General features: G+C 48.7%; 1 protein-coding gene across 1 annotated transcript; it reads right to left on the bottom strand.

The window, feature by feature from the left end:
* Positions 1–428: 428 nt before the first annotated feature.
* On the bottom strand, positions 429–4,080 carry PHOX2B (paired like homeobox 2B). Its single transcript, XM_064286291.1, has 3 exons — positions 3,054–4,080; positions 2,030–2,217; positions 429–941 (listed from the first exon to the last, which is right to left on the bottom strand). The coding sequence occupies exons 1-3, from the start codon at positions 3,292–3,294 to the stop codon at positions 429–431; spliced, it is 942 nt and encodes a 313-aa protein (XP_064142361.1). The 5' UTR covers positions 3,295–4,080.
* Positions 4,081–12,510: the final 8,430 nt, after the last annotated feature.

Raw genomic sequence — 12,510 nt, 5'->3', positions numbered from 1 at the left:
AGCAAGTCACTGAGTAAGTTGTGGCCCCCATCTCTCCCTGTCACCTCCTCGGGCCACAGACACATTCCCCGAGACGGACGTACACCGACACGCAGACACAGCCCCCTGAGAGTGCCCCGAGTTCAGGCCGCGCTGCTTTCAGCCCCCAGTCAGCAGGCGAAGCCCTGGCCCCTCTGCGCAGCCCTGAGGCAGGTGCGAAGCCAGGGAAGTTTTCGTTTGTTAGTTTGCTTGGGGGATGATAGAGGGCTAGGAGTGGGGTTGAAATGGGGGCAACGCCATTTTTTCTTTATTCTTATCGCGATTACTTTCGGCTCTTGCTGATAAAGCCACGGCAGCAGCGACGACAATAGCCTTGGGCCTACCCACTCGCCCGCTCGCCCGCCCGGGCCCCGGCTGGCCCGCCGTCGCCACCGCCGCAGGATCCCAGATCAGAACATACTGCTCTTCACTAAGGCGGCTTTGGCACCGTTGGGTCTTTGGAGCGAAGAGAGGACGCTGGCGAAAGGGCCCCCGAGCGAATCCGGGATGGAGGTGATGGGGCCGGGGCCGGGAGCCCAGCCTTGTCCAGGGCCCCCGGCCGCAGCGAGGCCTCCCGCCGCCGCCGCTGCTGCTGCCGCTGCTGCCGCCGCTGCCGCCGCCGCCGCAGCCGCCGCGCCGCCCTTGCCGGGCTCGCCTCCCGGGCCCCCCGGCCCCGCCGCCCCTGGAGCTCCTGCCGGGCTGGGCCCGCCGCCGCCGCCGCTCGCTCCGCAGCTGGGGGTCGGGTTAGGGTTGGGGCCCGGGCCGCCTGTGCTGTCCGGGTCGGTGCTCTTGGCCTCTTTGCTCTCGTCGTCGCGGGAGGAGTCGGATTTCTTGCCCGAAGAGCCGTTCTTGGCCGCGGCTGCTGCGGCCGCTGCAGCGCGCTCCTGCTTGCGGAACTTGGCGCGGCGGTTCTGGAACCACACCTGGCCCAAGAGGAGAGGAGAGAAGAGGTGATGAAGCCAGGGGAGAAAGAAGGGAACGCGAAAGACCAGCGCGGATTAGGGCCGCCCAGTTGCATTTCAGCTTGTTTGAACCTCTCCCCTCCAGCCTACCCTTGGCCTTTGCCCCAACTCGCCGCTGGCACCCCTACACGCACAAAGCCCACCACTTCTGCCTCTTGTTGATGAATTTTTGGAGAAAGTCTCTTAGGGAGAGATGAGCATGCCAGAGAAATGGTGGCTTGAGGGAGGAGGGAAAGAAAGGCTGTGGGTTCCAGACTGGACTAAAGTGGAAGCCCTTATTTTGATGGGCCTTTGCTCGTTTTACTTTTTGCGCGACCTCCAAGCTCACCATCTGCCCCTAAGCCCCGGGTCTAAAGTTAAATTCTAATTGGAAGAAGAAGCGGGCCTCCGGGTTTGGAATCAGCTGCTCGCTCCGGCCTGTGGGCCTGAAGGTGCGCACCGCCCTGCACTGGGGGGCTCACCGGGAGAGGCGGCTGGACCCAGCCCCATCGCCTTGAAAGTCCTAGGTCTGCCGTCATGGCTTGCTTGTGCGCGCACCTGTGCCCGTTACAAGTTAGAGAAAGCGGTCGTTCTCAGCCTTCATGGAGTCACAACCCTTTTGCGAATCTAAAGCAAGATCATAGTACTCGAGAAAACGCATCAGTCTGCCAAGGCCCCAGGTTAAAAACTCTTGAGTTAGGAGGCATTTGGCAAACAAAACAAACCACACTTTATAACGCGGGGGGTAAAGTCTGCACTTCTCCCTCAGGGCACTTCTTGTCCCCAGTGCCTCTCACACTGACTTCCCAAGGTCCCTGAATGCCTCTGCAGCGATAGCTCCGGTCGAAAACACATTTCGCAGCTGTGAATAAGTAGCCAAGAGCGCGAGCCCTAGCCCTTCCTCTCACGCGCACAGCCACACCGAACCTGGCCCTGGACAACTGGGAGAAAGACCTTCTCACGTCAGGCCCCGGGAATTGGGACCTTCAGCAACATTGTCCCTCTCTCTCTGGCCCTCTTTCCCTTCACCCGGTCCAGCCGAGGCCAGATGCGTTTCGAGGCGCGCATACCTGAACTCGAGCCTCCGTGAGGTCGATTTTCAGGGCCAGCTCTTCGCGGGTATAGATGTCGGGGTAGTGTGTCTCGGCGAAGACCCTCTCCAACTCTTTGAGCTGCGCGCTTGTGAACGTGGTGCGGATGCGCCTCTGCTTGCGCTTCTCGTTGAGGCCGCCGTGGTCGGTGAAAAGTTTGTAAGGAACTGGGGGAGGACAGAGAGGACAGAGTGTAAGCCAAAGGGTCAGGAGCGCGGGGACCGCGGGGCCAGAATGTGGGGACTCCTAGGTCAAGTGGCCCGGGAGTCGCCACCGATGCTGGCACAGAAGAGTGGCCGAGAGGAACAGCCTAGAGAAACTGAGCAAATTAGTTATACACGGAAACAGAGGCGCAAACTTCGGGCATTGACGGGGTCCCTTCTGGCACAAGCGCCTTTGGGTAGGTTGAAACAGCCCATTGGAGATGACTGAGGGCCAAGATAGTACTTTGAGCAGGAAAAATGAGAGAGGAAAAAAAGTCCGGAAACATCAGTCGGAATATCAGGGCGCCAGGGAAGAGGTTACCAAACTCTCCCACTGTAGGAACCTGTCAATTCTCAGAAGTTGACTTGGCCCAAAAGTTGGGGAAACGTGCTGCAAAAAAATAATAAATTAAAGAAATAATCGTAAAAATGACCAGCCAAAGAGGTGTGAGCCGCTGTCAGCTCTTAAAAAAAGAGACACTGCCAGTAATGAGCTTTACTCTTTGTTATTTAATTATTTTCTAAGCTTTACGTCTCATCGCAAAGTAAATAAATTATGCCTATCATTTTGGCAGCTTAAGATAATTTTGTTGGCGGTTCGGGTGTGACTAGGATAGTGTAACCCTGTAAGTGAATTACCCCTCCCTGCAATCGCTTCTAACGTGATAAATTCTTTCATTTGTGTAAGCAAATTTCGTTTGGTAAATACTAAACACATTTCCATTTTCAAATGCAATCAAGGCTTCCTATATACGAGCGGAAAGGCAGCTTCCTCCTCTGAGAAAGCTGGCGGTCCTTACCTGCGGCGTACGGACTGCTCTGGTGGTCCCTGAGGGTGCCGAGGCTGCAGGATCCCGGCGTGAGGGACGGGCAGCCGGACGTGGCCCCAAAAGTGGTCCTTATCGGGTTATACTGGAAGCCACTGGCCTGGCTGCAGGAACTGAAGTCAGCATAGGCTGAAGCCAGGCTCGAGGTGTCCATCCCAGCCATACAGGACTCGTAGGCAGAGGAATTGAGGTAAGAATATTCCATTTTATACATTGAAAAGGCTCTGAATGGCTCAGCCAAGTGGAAAAATGAAATAAGAGATGGGTATGGAGAAGGTGGCTGGAGAGGGGAGATGTGCACAGCTCAACGCCTGCCTCCAAACTGGCCTCCTTACTACCAGCAGAGCCTAGTTTTATGAAAAAGCCTCCTATGAGATGCCTTGTCTGAGGTCTCTAGAGCATATAGTCCTCATAATAAACTTGGCTCTTTCCACTTGGACAATAGCAAAGCGGTTGGTCTTATTGCTGGCGCTTTTTACATGACAATAACTCATCCGTCTATTGGGCTGGCACTGGGGAACTGAGCTGTCCAACCTCCCTATCATTGATTCCTGCATCTCTAATTAGAATTTAATACCACACCATTACGCACTGAGCCCCTGATCCTCCCTTCTAACCAGCTCCCTGCCCTTTAATTCAATCACACTACTTGGAAATAATGAAAGTTGGGTGACGATTCTCCCTGATCCAATTTCCCCGAGCTTTTAAGCCTTTTTAACTGATCATATACCTTAGGCATAAATTGAGATAGTGTGTGTTTTCCCCCTTCTTGGTCTTCTTTCTTCCTTTTTTTTTCCTTCCCTTGGTTAGGGAGAAAAAAACCTTGATGTCATAGAAAACCTGTTTTGTAAGAGCGTTACACGCTCAATTTAACAACAAGCCTACCCCCCGAAGTGCATGAAATGTTATAAAGGATTGGGACATTGGCAAGACTCAGGCGCTCTGTAACATAGAGTAAGTGGGCCAAGGGGGGTTTTGTGAAACATAACGCGGATATCTTTAAAATACACCTGGTAAAAAGGGGGTAAAAAGGCGCATCTTATAAATTGCATTTCTTGTTGCTAGCTAATGTGCTTTTCTAGAGACTTGGCTTACACAGCCGCTTAAAAAATAAAAAGAACGTCCGAGCAAAGCTCTTGAAAGGAAAAACGTTTGATTCTGAACCGACGCGTTCTTTACGCTCAGTTGTGTGTCTGCATTAGCGCAAGGTTTGGATATTGTTGATTTGGAGATTCTGTGCGGTTGTTATTTTAATCACGCCATAGCTGGCAAAGGGGAAGGAAGTGTACCCAAATGTGTAACTTCTTCCATCTCATCTGTGCTATCACCCCTTTTTCCCCTCCCCCGCTTCCACTTTTTCAGGTGCCCACAATACCCCACCGACTCAAGACTTTGGGGGGGGAGGCGATTGCTGTCTCCCCTTTAGGTTTGCACGCTGCAGTGAGCGAAATCCTTGGTTTTCAAATGCCCAGGCAAGAGGTCCAGGTCGAGCACCTTCCTTGCCCAACTCCTCGGGCTCCTGGGTGCTGGCAGCGAGGCGCAGACAAAGAAAAGAGCCTTGATTTGTGGACCTCGGTGGCCCATGATTTAAGCGGAGGATAATTTTCATTTGGTTCTTTGGGCTCTAGCAGAATAAGGGAAACTATTTCATTAAATTCTTCCTCTCGGTGGACAAGAGGGAGAATGCTTAGTTGAATCGCCGTGTTGTGTAAACAAACCCTGGATATTTTATATGAATTAAATGTGTAGATAATTAGTTTTATTGCATTCATTACCCCCTTTATGTGCTCTGTAACAAGTCAGTAATTAAAGTAACAAACTCATAAAGTCTTTATAGGGGCATTTAGGCGTTCAGTGTTTGCCAAACTAAGTGGTTTAATTCGATGCTAGTGCCGGGGAGTGGATGGGAGCCCGCTCTCCACTGCCACAGTGTTTTATTGCGCACTAAACTGCCGCGGACGCAGTAATGGATTAAACAAGGGCAGCGGGCCCCCAGCCTTGTGCGTCTCGGTAGGGTAAGTTTCAGGCTGATTTCAGGTGCTTGCACGTCCTCGGGACGTGAGACAGCCTTAATGTCCGGAGTAAAGGCAGCAGGAGCCACCGAGCAGCCTGGTGATAGTTTTATGGGAAGGGCTGATAGTTTTATTGCAGTTGCATGTTGTACAATGCGTATTTGATAAAGAAGGGCCCTTGGTGGCCTGTGTGCACTTTTTTGTGCACGGGGGTGAAATGAAAATAAATGTGAACAAGGTTTTACTGCGGCGGGAAACAAATTGCAACGCTCTAAATGGTTTTTCTTTATGGTCACCAGACAAGAGGAGAAAAGCGATGCAAACATCTGTCTTCAATCCCCTAAACCTAAAGGCCAGTAAAGACGGATGCGAATCCAAGTGTTATTACAGCGGGGATTTGTCTTTATTTATCCCGCTCTCATGAATATGAATCTGCATTTGGACCAGGAGGTGGCTGTGTCCCTTTGGACGCCACACACACGGAATTTCCTCACCCTCAGCCCCCCCACCCCCAGCTACTTAAGGGGGTGAGATAAGTTGTCAAGCACAAGGCTGCTATTGTCCAATTTTCTTGGGTCCCTCTGGCTTTTGGAGGGTGCTTTCTGGTTTTCTGATTTGCGACCCCACCACCCCAGGCCTGCGTTAGGGAGGCGTGGGTGCACTGCTGGCTCTTCCACCTCGGATGTGGAGTTTAAGCGCGCTTCTCCGAAAAAGGGGGTGACATGGGGTGGCCATAAGGGGATGCTTTTCGGCTTTGCGGCCCTTACTGGGCAGCAACCAGGCTTACATCCCTCTTGGCGCCCGTGCCTCAGCGCGCACTCGGGGTTGCGACTCCGTAGGGTGCAGAGCCAGCGCGTTCCACCACAGAAGCTCCTTCGCTTCCGGCGCCACCAGTCTGCCAGGCTCCTGGCGCACCCTGGGCCCAGTCCCTATGCCTGATCAGAGCGCTGGGCAATTCCACCTTGCGGACAGCCCCCAGACCCTGACAGCTATTGGGGTGGAGGCAGCAGCAAGCGGGCCTGAAGCTGCGGGGCGATCGGGGGTTTATGTCGGGTACATTTGAGGCTGGCTCTTGGGTGTAGACGACGCGTGGAGGCAGTTCCTGTGCAAAGGGGAGTTTTGAGACGGGTTGGGTGTGCAGCTAAGGGAGCTGGATGTGGACCAGGTGTTTGAAGATGACTCTGGGAGACGCCGAGGGAGCGCAACGAGGTGCCAGAGAGGGTGGCCTAAGGGCACCCTGGCACGTCCCGCGCCCCCGGAGCCAGCCCGGACCTCCTTTCCATCTCGCCCTGAGGTTCGGGCTTTCCTGGTCTCGGCTCCCTGCCTCCTCGGTCCCCTCCCTGTGCCTGGGCAGTGCCCGGGCGTGGCCGCCGCTCCGCCAGCGCCCTCTTCAGGCGCCCCCTGGTGCCGGGACTGGCCCGCCTCGGGGTGCGGGGCGCCTCTTTTCCCTTTGTACTGCGAGACCTTTCAGGGCCGGGCCCGCACGGTCGGATGAGCAAATGCGCTTGACTTCATTTTTCCCTTTGTAGGCCTTGTAGGTTTATTTTGTTCAGTGTCACCGTCCCTCCCCCTCATCCCTGGCCCTTCGCCCCTCTGCCGGTCTTTTGTGGCCCGAGGTCCTGCTTCTGCTCCGAAGATGAAAGGAGTGCCGGGTTGGGCCAGGCTGAAGCCCCAGCCCCAGCGCCCTGTTTTGTTCCAGTTGTGCTTTCTACACGCGAGCTCTCCCCTAAAAGTTGTACCAAATGGCTAATTTAATTATTCCAACTATAGACCAACTGCTTCAGCAGCCTCCACCACGCGTCTGGGAGGAAAAAAGAAACCATCTATAAGAAATAATCTAATAAAAGTGAAGTGTAGAAAAACCCCTCCTGATTTTCAACCGGCACAAATAGAATTAGAGCTTCAGCATCCTTTTCCCAAACAGACCTTTTGTCCAGATCACAACTTCAGCCAACCAGCAATGTGTACAGTGCCTGCTATTTATTTTAATCGAGGCGGGTGGATAGCGAGATGGATTGATGGATAAATGGCCGCATGGGTAGATGGATGGTTTGATCCATCTTCCTCTGACTTCCCTTTCTTAATACGTGTACACGGTTGATTTTTTCCCCCTGCTGATTTTCTGAATCAATAATGGAAAGGCAATGCTATGGGGTAAAAGGAAAAAAAAAAAAAAGCCATTTAAAGCACAAAAAAGGGAAGAGAGTACCAGCACATACACCATGAGAAAAAAATAATAATGTTTACATGTTACCCAGTACCAAATGAAAAAGGTTGAAAGTTTAAAAGAAACTTTTCTTCGCCATTCATAGGAAGATTTCTTTTTTCTTTTTCTTGAAAGTCAGAAAGAATGTTCGAAGACAAGGAAACAAAACAGCAAACAAAATGGCATTGTATTGTAGTAGCAATTCATGGGAAAATGCTTGTCAGCCGCCTAATGCCTCACTCCTAGGAGGCTGTTTTGAGGCTGTTTTACCGCAGGCGAAGCACAATAACACGGGAATGAATAAAATATTAAATACCAGTGAGGGTTTCAGAGGAATTTTCTTTTTGATTGCTTTATTTGATGCTGCCTCCAAATGATACCAGCACAGTGAGGCTAGTGCCTCCTGACAAAGACTCAATGAAGAACCAACGGTTTTCTCCACCAGAAAATTAAGAGGCAAGATTTGCCCTTGGTTTTCTCCCAAAGATCTCTGTACTCAGCAGCCACTCCTACTCACCTGCATTAAGAAAATGACCTCAACAGGTTTTATCGGGACACTGTTTCCCTAGAACACAGGGCAATCCAGCCACAGCATCCCCAAGCCAGAGGACCCCCTGATATAGACGTTCTTCCAGCATTTTCTACTATTTACCACATTTTCCATTTCTGCTAGTGTAGCGATTAAGAGTTTGGCTGTTAACCAAAAGGTCAGCGGTTCAAATCCACCATGAGCCCCTTGGAAAGCCTGCTCTACTCTGTCCTATAGGGTCACAATGAGTCGGAATCAACTGGACAGCAGTGGGTTTGGTTTGTTTTAACCAGCATATTGTGCTTGTTTCTTAATAGAAACTCTTGGGGGTTCTGGTAAGTAACCTCCTGGAGCTGTGAGATTAACAATTATTAACTGATTGACAAAGCAGTTGACATGTTCTTGGCCCCTGGAAAATAACCAATGAATGGTAGCCACCAGGATAAGGATGATGATGATAATGATGTTGATAGGAAGTTTCCTTGAATTGTATGCCAAGAACTTGACCATCTTTCCTATTGCATGTTTATAAGGCATGGGGAAGAGGGTAGCAAACCGAAGAGCAGGCTCTAGAATATCAAGTGGAAGGAAAGAACACAACCAGGCAGAAAACTCCATCTTTCAGGAATTTACCAGAAGGCATATATGTATTAGATAAATTGTGTGAGTGTGTGTGTGTGTGTTTTCCATACATTATAGGCAAAGTTTATTCATGGTTTATGTGGTGCTTTATTCTTGTGTGTAAATATTATAGGTTCGGTGTCATGTCACTTTAAAAGGCATTTAACCTGGGTTAGCTGTGAGGGTTTGGGTTGGAGCTTTAGAGTTAACTCATAGATGGCATTTTCTGTGTCTGAACTAACTTTGGAGGTGGCCCATGTGTATGTTCTGTACTCTAGGTAGGTGATGAGATACAGAACCCCAGCATCATCCTTTTAAGAACATGACATGGAAGAGCCCTGCTCTACCACCTGCCCCCCAACACACACACAATGCTATGATTAGCAGAAAGGGCTGCCTGATACCTTTTTTTGCTGGAGTTTGGCTAACACTAGTAACATCTGCTGGGCTGGTGGGGAGAGGGGGAGACATAGGGCATTTGATCAGAGTCACAGATGTAAAAGTGACATCTGCTTGTAACAAAGAAAGGAGAAACAAAATTAAATTAGCCAGGAGGCCTTTCTATCTGAACCAAAAAAAAAAAAAAAAAGAGAGAGAGAGAGAGAGAGGGGAAAAAAAAATCATGAACCCTGATGAAGCTTGCAAGGTGCAGAGGAGCCTTTGTGGAGAGAATCATGATTTTCTGGGCCAGCAGATGCCCAAGTGATTGAAGTAGCAATGTTCTAAGGTAGCAATATCCTGAGACCTTGAAGGTATCTTCTTATGCTTCAAAGAAAATGGGCAGGCAGATAAGATGCCAACAATGCCCTGACCTGTGTTGGTATAGTCTGGGCTAAGAAATCATTTTCAGTGGAAGTCAGAAAGAAGGTAAAGACAAAGTATCTGGGGTTAATAATATTCCAGTATATTTTGGGGTGAGCTTGAGCAGAAACATTTTCACTTAATAGTTATATTAAAACTTTTATTCCCAACTAGGAGCCCTGGTGGTGCAATAGTTAAACGCTCAGTTGCTAACCAAAAGGTTGGTGATTTGAACCCACCCAGCAGCTCTGTGGGAGGAAGAACTGGTGATCTGCTAAAAATCAGCTTAGAAAACCCAATGGAGCAGTTCTACTCTGACACATGGGGTCACTGAGTCAAAATGGACTCGATGGCACCTAACAACGATAAATGCCAGCTTCTAAGAATAAGCCATTTTTTCACTTGATTTATACATATGCTTACAAGACCGTATTTGGCAGTTAAAAGTGCCTACCTGGTGCTTGGAATAGGGCTCAATGGTGGGTGCACCACGCAGAGGCAATACACTTAACATCCTCCCAACTAGTGCACTAGGAAACCACAAGTGTTACAAATGAGACTATTTTTCCCCTGTAATGAGCTGCTAAATTTCTCCAAGTGGAGCATGTTAAGGTAGCTTGATATAAATTAACTTCACTGTGATAGAAGCCACTGGACAAGAATTCCCTCAACTTTGTAATTCCCAACCTATAGACTGAGCCACATCTGTACCCACTGCGCCTCGGTTCTCCCTACTGCATGGCAGGCAGGGGATGCCTATTCTAATCTAAGGCCCATTCAGCCACTGTGCTTTGGAGCCTGGTCTCTCCCACTGGCTTCGGATCTGTGACCAATTCTTCCTCTCTCTTAGATCTTCAAAATCTCTTTCTTCTCTGGATAGATTCTGTCATCATCTAAACATGTTCAGGCCATGCTCATACCAATAACGAACCAATAAACTCTGTATCTTTCCTTGAACTCATTCCCCACCCTATTTATCTCCCTTCTCCCACTTTACAGTCAGTCATTTCAAAGGAATTGTGTCTTTTCACTGTCTCTATTCCTTTAGTTTTCAATCACCCCATTGCGCCTTCCAATCTGGCTTCCACCATCCTCATGCAAATTAAACATTCTCATTACGGTCATCAAATTTTCAAGACCTCGACTTACTTGAGTATGTAAGTTACCAGGGCGGTTGAAGAAATATTTCCAGTTCTCCCCATTCTAGACACGTGGTAGGATTTCACTTCCATACTCCCTAGATGTTAGGTATGGCCATGTGACTTGCTTTGTTCAGTGAAAACTAAATGGAAGTGACAAGTGTGACTTCCAACTGCAAGTTTTATAGGCCAGCACCCAATTTTCTACCTTATTTCTTTTGCCCTCTTCTATAGCAGCTGACAGAGCTCCAGATGGTGGCTGCTTTGTGAACCTGAGGTCTAGAAGAGGTCCCAGCAGACTCATGAAGGACATGCAATTTCTTAGAGTGTCAGAGAAGGTTTCTAGAAGAGGTGACACTTTCTATGCTGGATACTAAAGGGTGAATAGGAGTGAGTAAATATAATGGAGGCAAAGAAGGAAAAGAGGGGATTCTGTGCATAGGAACCAGTGGTAGTCAAAGGCTTCAAAGCCAGAGAGCATGGAGGATTTGGGAATCTATAAGTAGTTCATTTAAGTTCCTCATTAGAGAAGGAGAGTTGGGGGAGAATGAGGAGGAGTGTGATAAGATACAAGATAGGAGAGATAGACTAGAATCAGGTGTAACAAGACTTTGGGTACAGTACAGTGTGATTTTTGGGGGGGGGGAGGGGGAAAGGAAATGAGAAGAGAAGGAAGCCTGGAAGCCAAAAGATAAATTAGAAAGCTGTGATCCTATTCTAGGCAAGAAATGATGGATACCCAGGCCAAGAGAGTAGGAGTGTAAGATAAAGAGAAGCAAAGAGATTCAAGAGGTGTTAAGAGGTAGAATCTTATGGTAGGCAGAGTACACAGGGTGGGATTTCAGGTAGCTCAGTAAGACACCTCAGAACAAAAACTCTCTCATATGTGCTGGGAAGGTCTTCATTTCGGTATCTTGGGTCTAGTGATCCCTATTAACATGCTTACTGCTTTGGGTTTGGTAGCCTTGATGGTATCAACCATTCATTCATTCACTCATTAGACCCATATTTATTGAATACCTCATATTTATTGAGCACCTAAGATATGCTAGAAATCTGCGCTTTAGTGTAGAACTGGTTCAGATGTTTTCTTGAAAGCTGACATTTGAGATGGAGCAAACCCAAGGATTGCAGGCATCTGAGTGAAAGGGGAGTCACTGGACTGAAAGTAGGAACCCCCACAGACCCGCCCAATGAACTGGCCACCAGGCCTGTCACTGTAAAACCTGGGGAAAGACACGAGTTGTGTCAGGGTTCAGAATAAGAGTTTTCAAAGATCCTTTTCAGGTCTAATATTCTGTTAATTGATTTTTTTCTTAAACCCGGGAACCTCATCTGCTTTTATTTCTGTATGAATGAAAGAACATTAAAGTGTGTGTGTGTGTGTGTGTGTGTGTGTGTAGTGGGAAATAGAAGGAGGTATATAGAGGGCCCTCGGTAGCATAAATGGTTTGTGCTCAGCTGGTAACTGAAAGGTTGGCAGTTCTAACCCCTGCCCAGCCACACTGAGGAAGAAAAGCCCTGGCAATCTGCTTCCGTAAAGACTACAGCAAGAAAACCCTATGGAGCTCATTCTACTCTGTAACACGTAGGATGGCCGTGAATCAGAAATGACTGGATAGCACAAGAGAACAACAACAATTTAGAGGCTAGGGGAGAGTACAACATGGAGAACACGGAAGGAGAATGGTCAGCCTCTATTCCTCTATCCTTTATATTAGAGTCTTGGCATTTTGTATGTTATCTCTCCCTGGAATATTTTCAAATGAAGATGCCAAGAGTTAGGTGTTACAGAGGAAAGAACCCCGATGGTGGAATAGCAAGCGTTCTAACATTGGGGACAGCTATTTTAGGTGGTGTTTCCCTATGTTGCTCCTTTCACACCAAGTAGGTATCTATTTCCTCCACCCTAAGGAAAGCTTGCCTTGTCCCTGGTGATCAAGGGCTCTATGTTGCTTCCATCATACACAGAATTAATTGCAATAACACAGTTTTGTGTGTTAGTCAATCCAGATTGCCAACTGAGAAGCATGTTGGGAACACAGGAGCCATTCCCTAACTGAAACAGGTTCAATTTTGAAATAAATATAAAAAGGCATGAAAATTTCTAAAAATAGTTTCC

The sequence above is a fragment of the Loxodonta africana genome, chromosome 5 (genome assembly GCF_030014295.1).
Source record: "Loxodonta africana isolate mLoxAfr1 chromosome 5, mLoxAfr1.hap2, whole genome shotgun sequence".
NCBI lineage: Eukaryota > Metazoa > Chordata > Mammalia > Proboscidea > Elephantidae > Loxodonta > Loxodonta africana.
This window is presented reverse-complemented; position numbering and strand designations above follow the sequence as displayed.

What these genes read in the sequence shown, in the direction of transcription:
- PHOX2B (XM_064286291.1), bottom strand. Translation starts at nt 3,294, where the DNA reads ATGTATAAAATGGAATATTCTTACCTCAATTCCTCTGCCTACGAGTCC. An exon ending in GAGCAGTCCGTACGCCGCAG is followed by an intron (nt 2,218 to 3,053) that starts GTAAGGACCGCC and finishes GTCCTCCCCCAG; the next exon opens with TTCCTTACAAACTTTTCACC. An exon ending in TCACGGAGGCTCGAGTTCAG is followed by an intron (nt 942 to 2,029) that starts GTATGCGCGCCT and finishes CTCTTGGGCCAG; the next exon opens with GTGTGGTTCCAGAACCGCCG.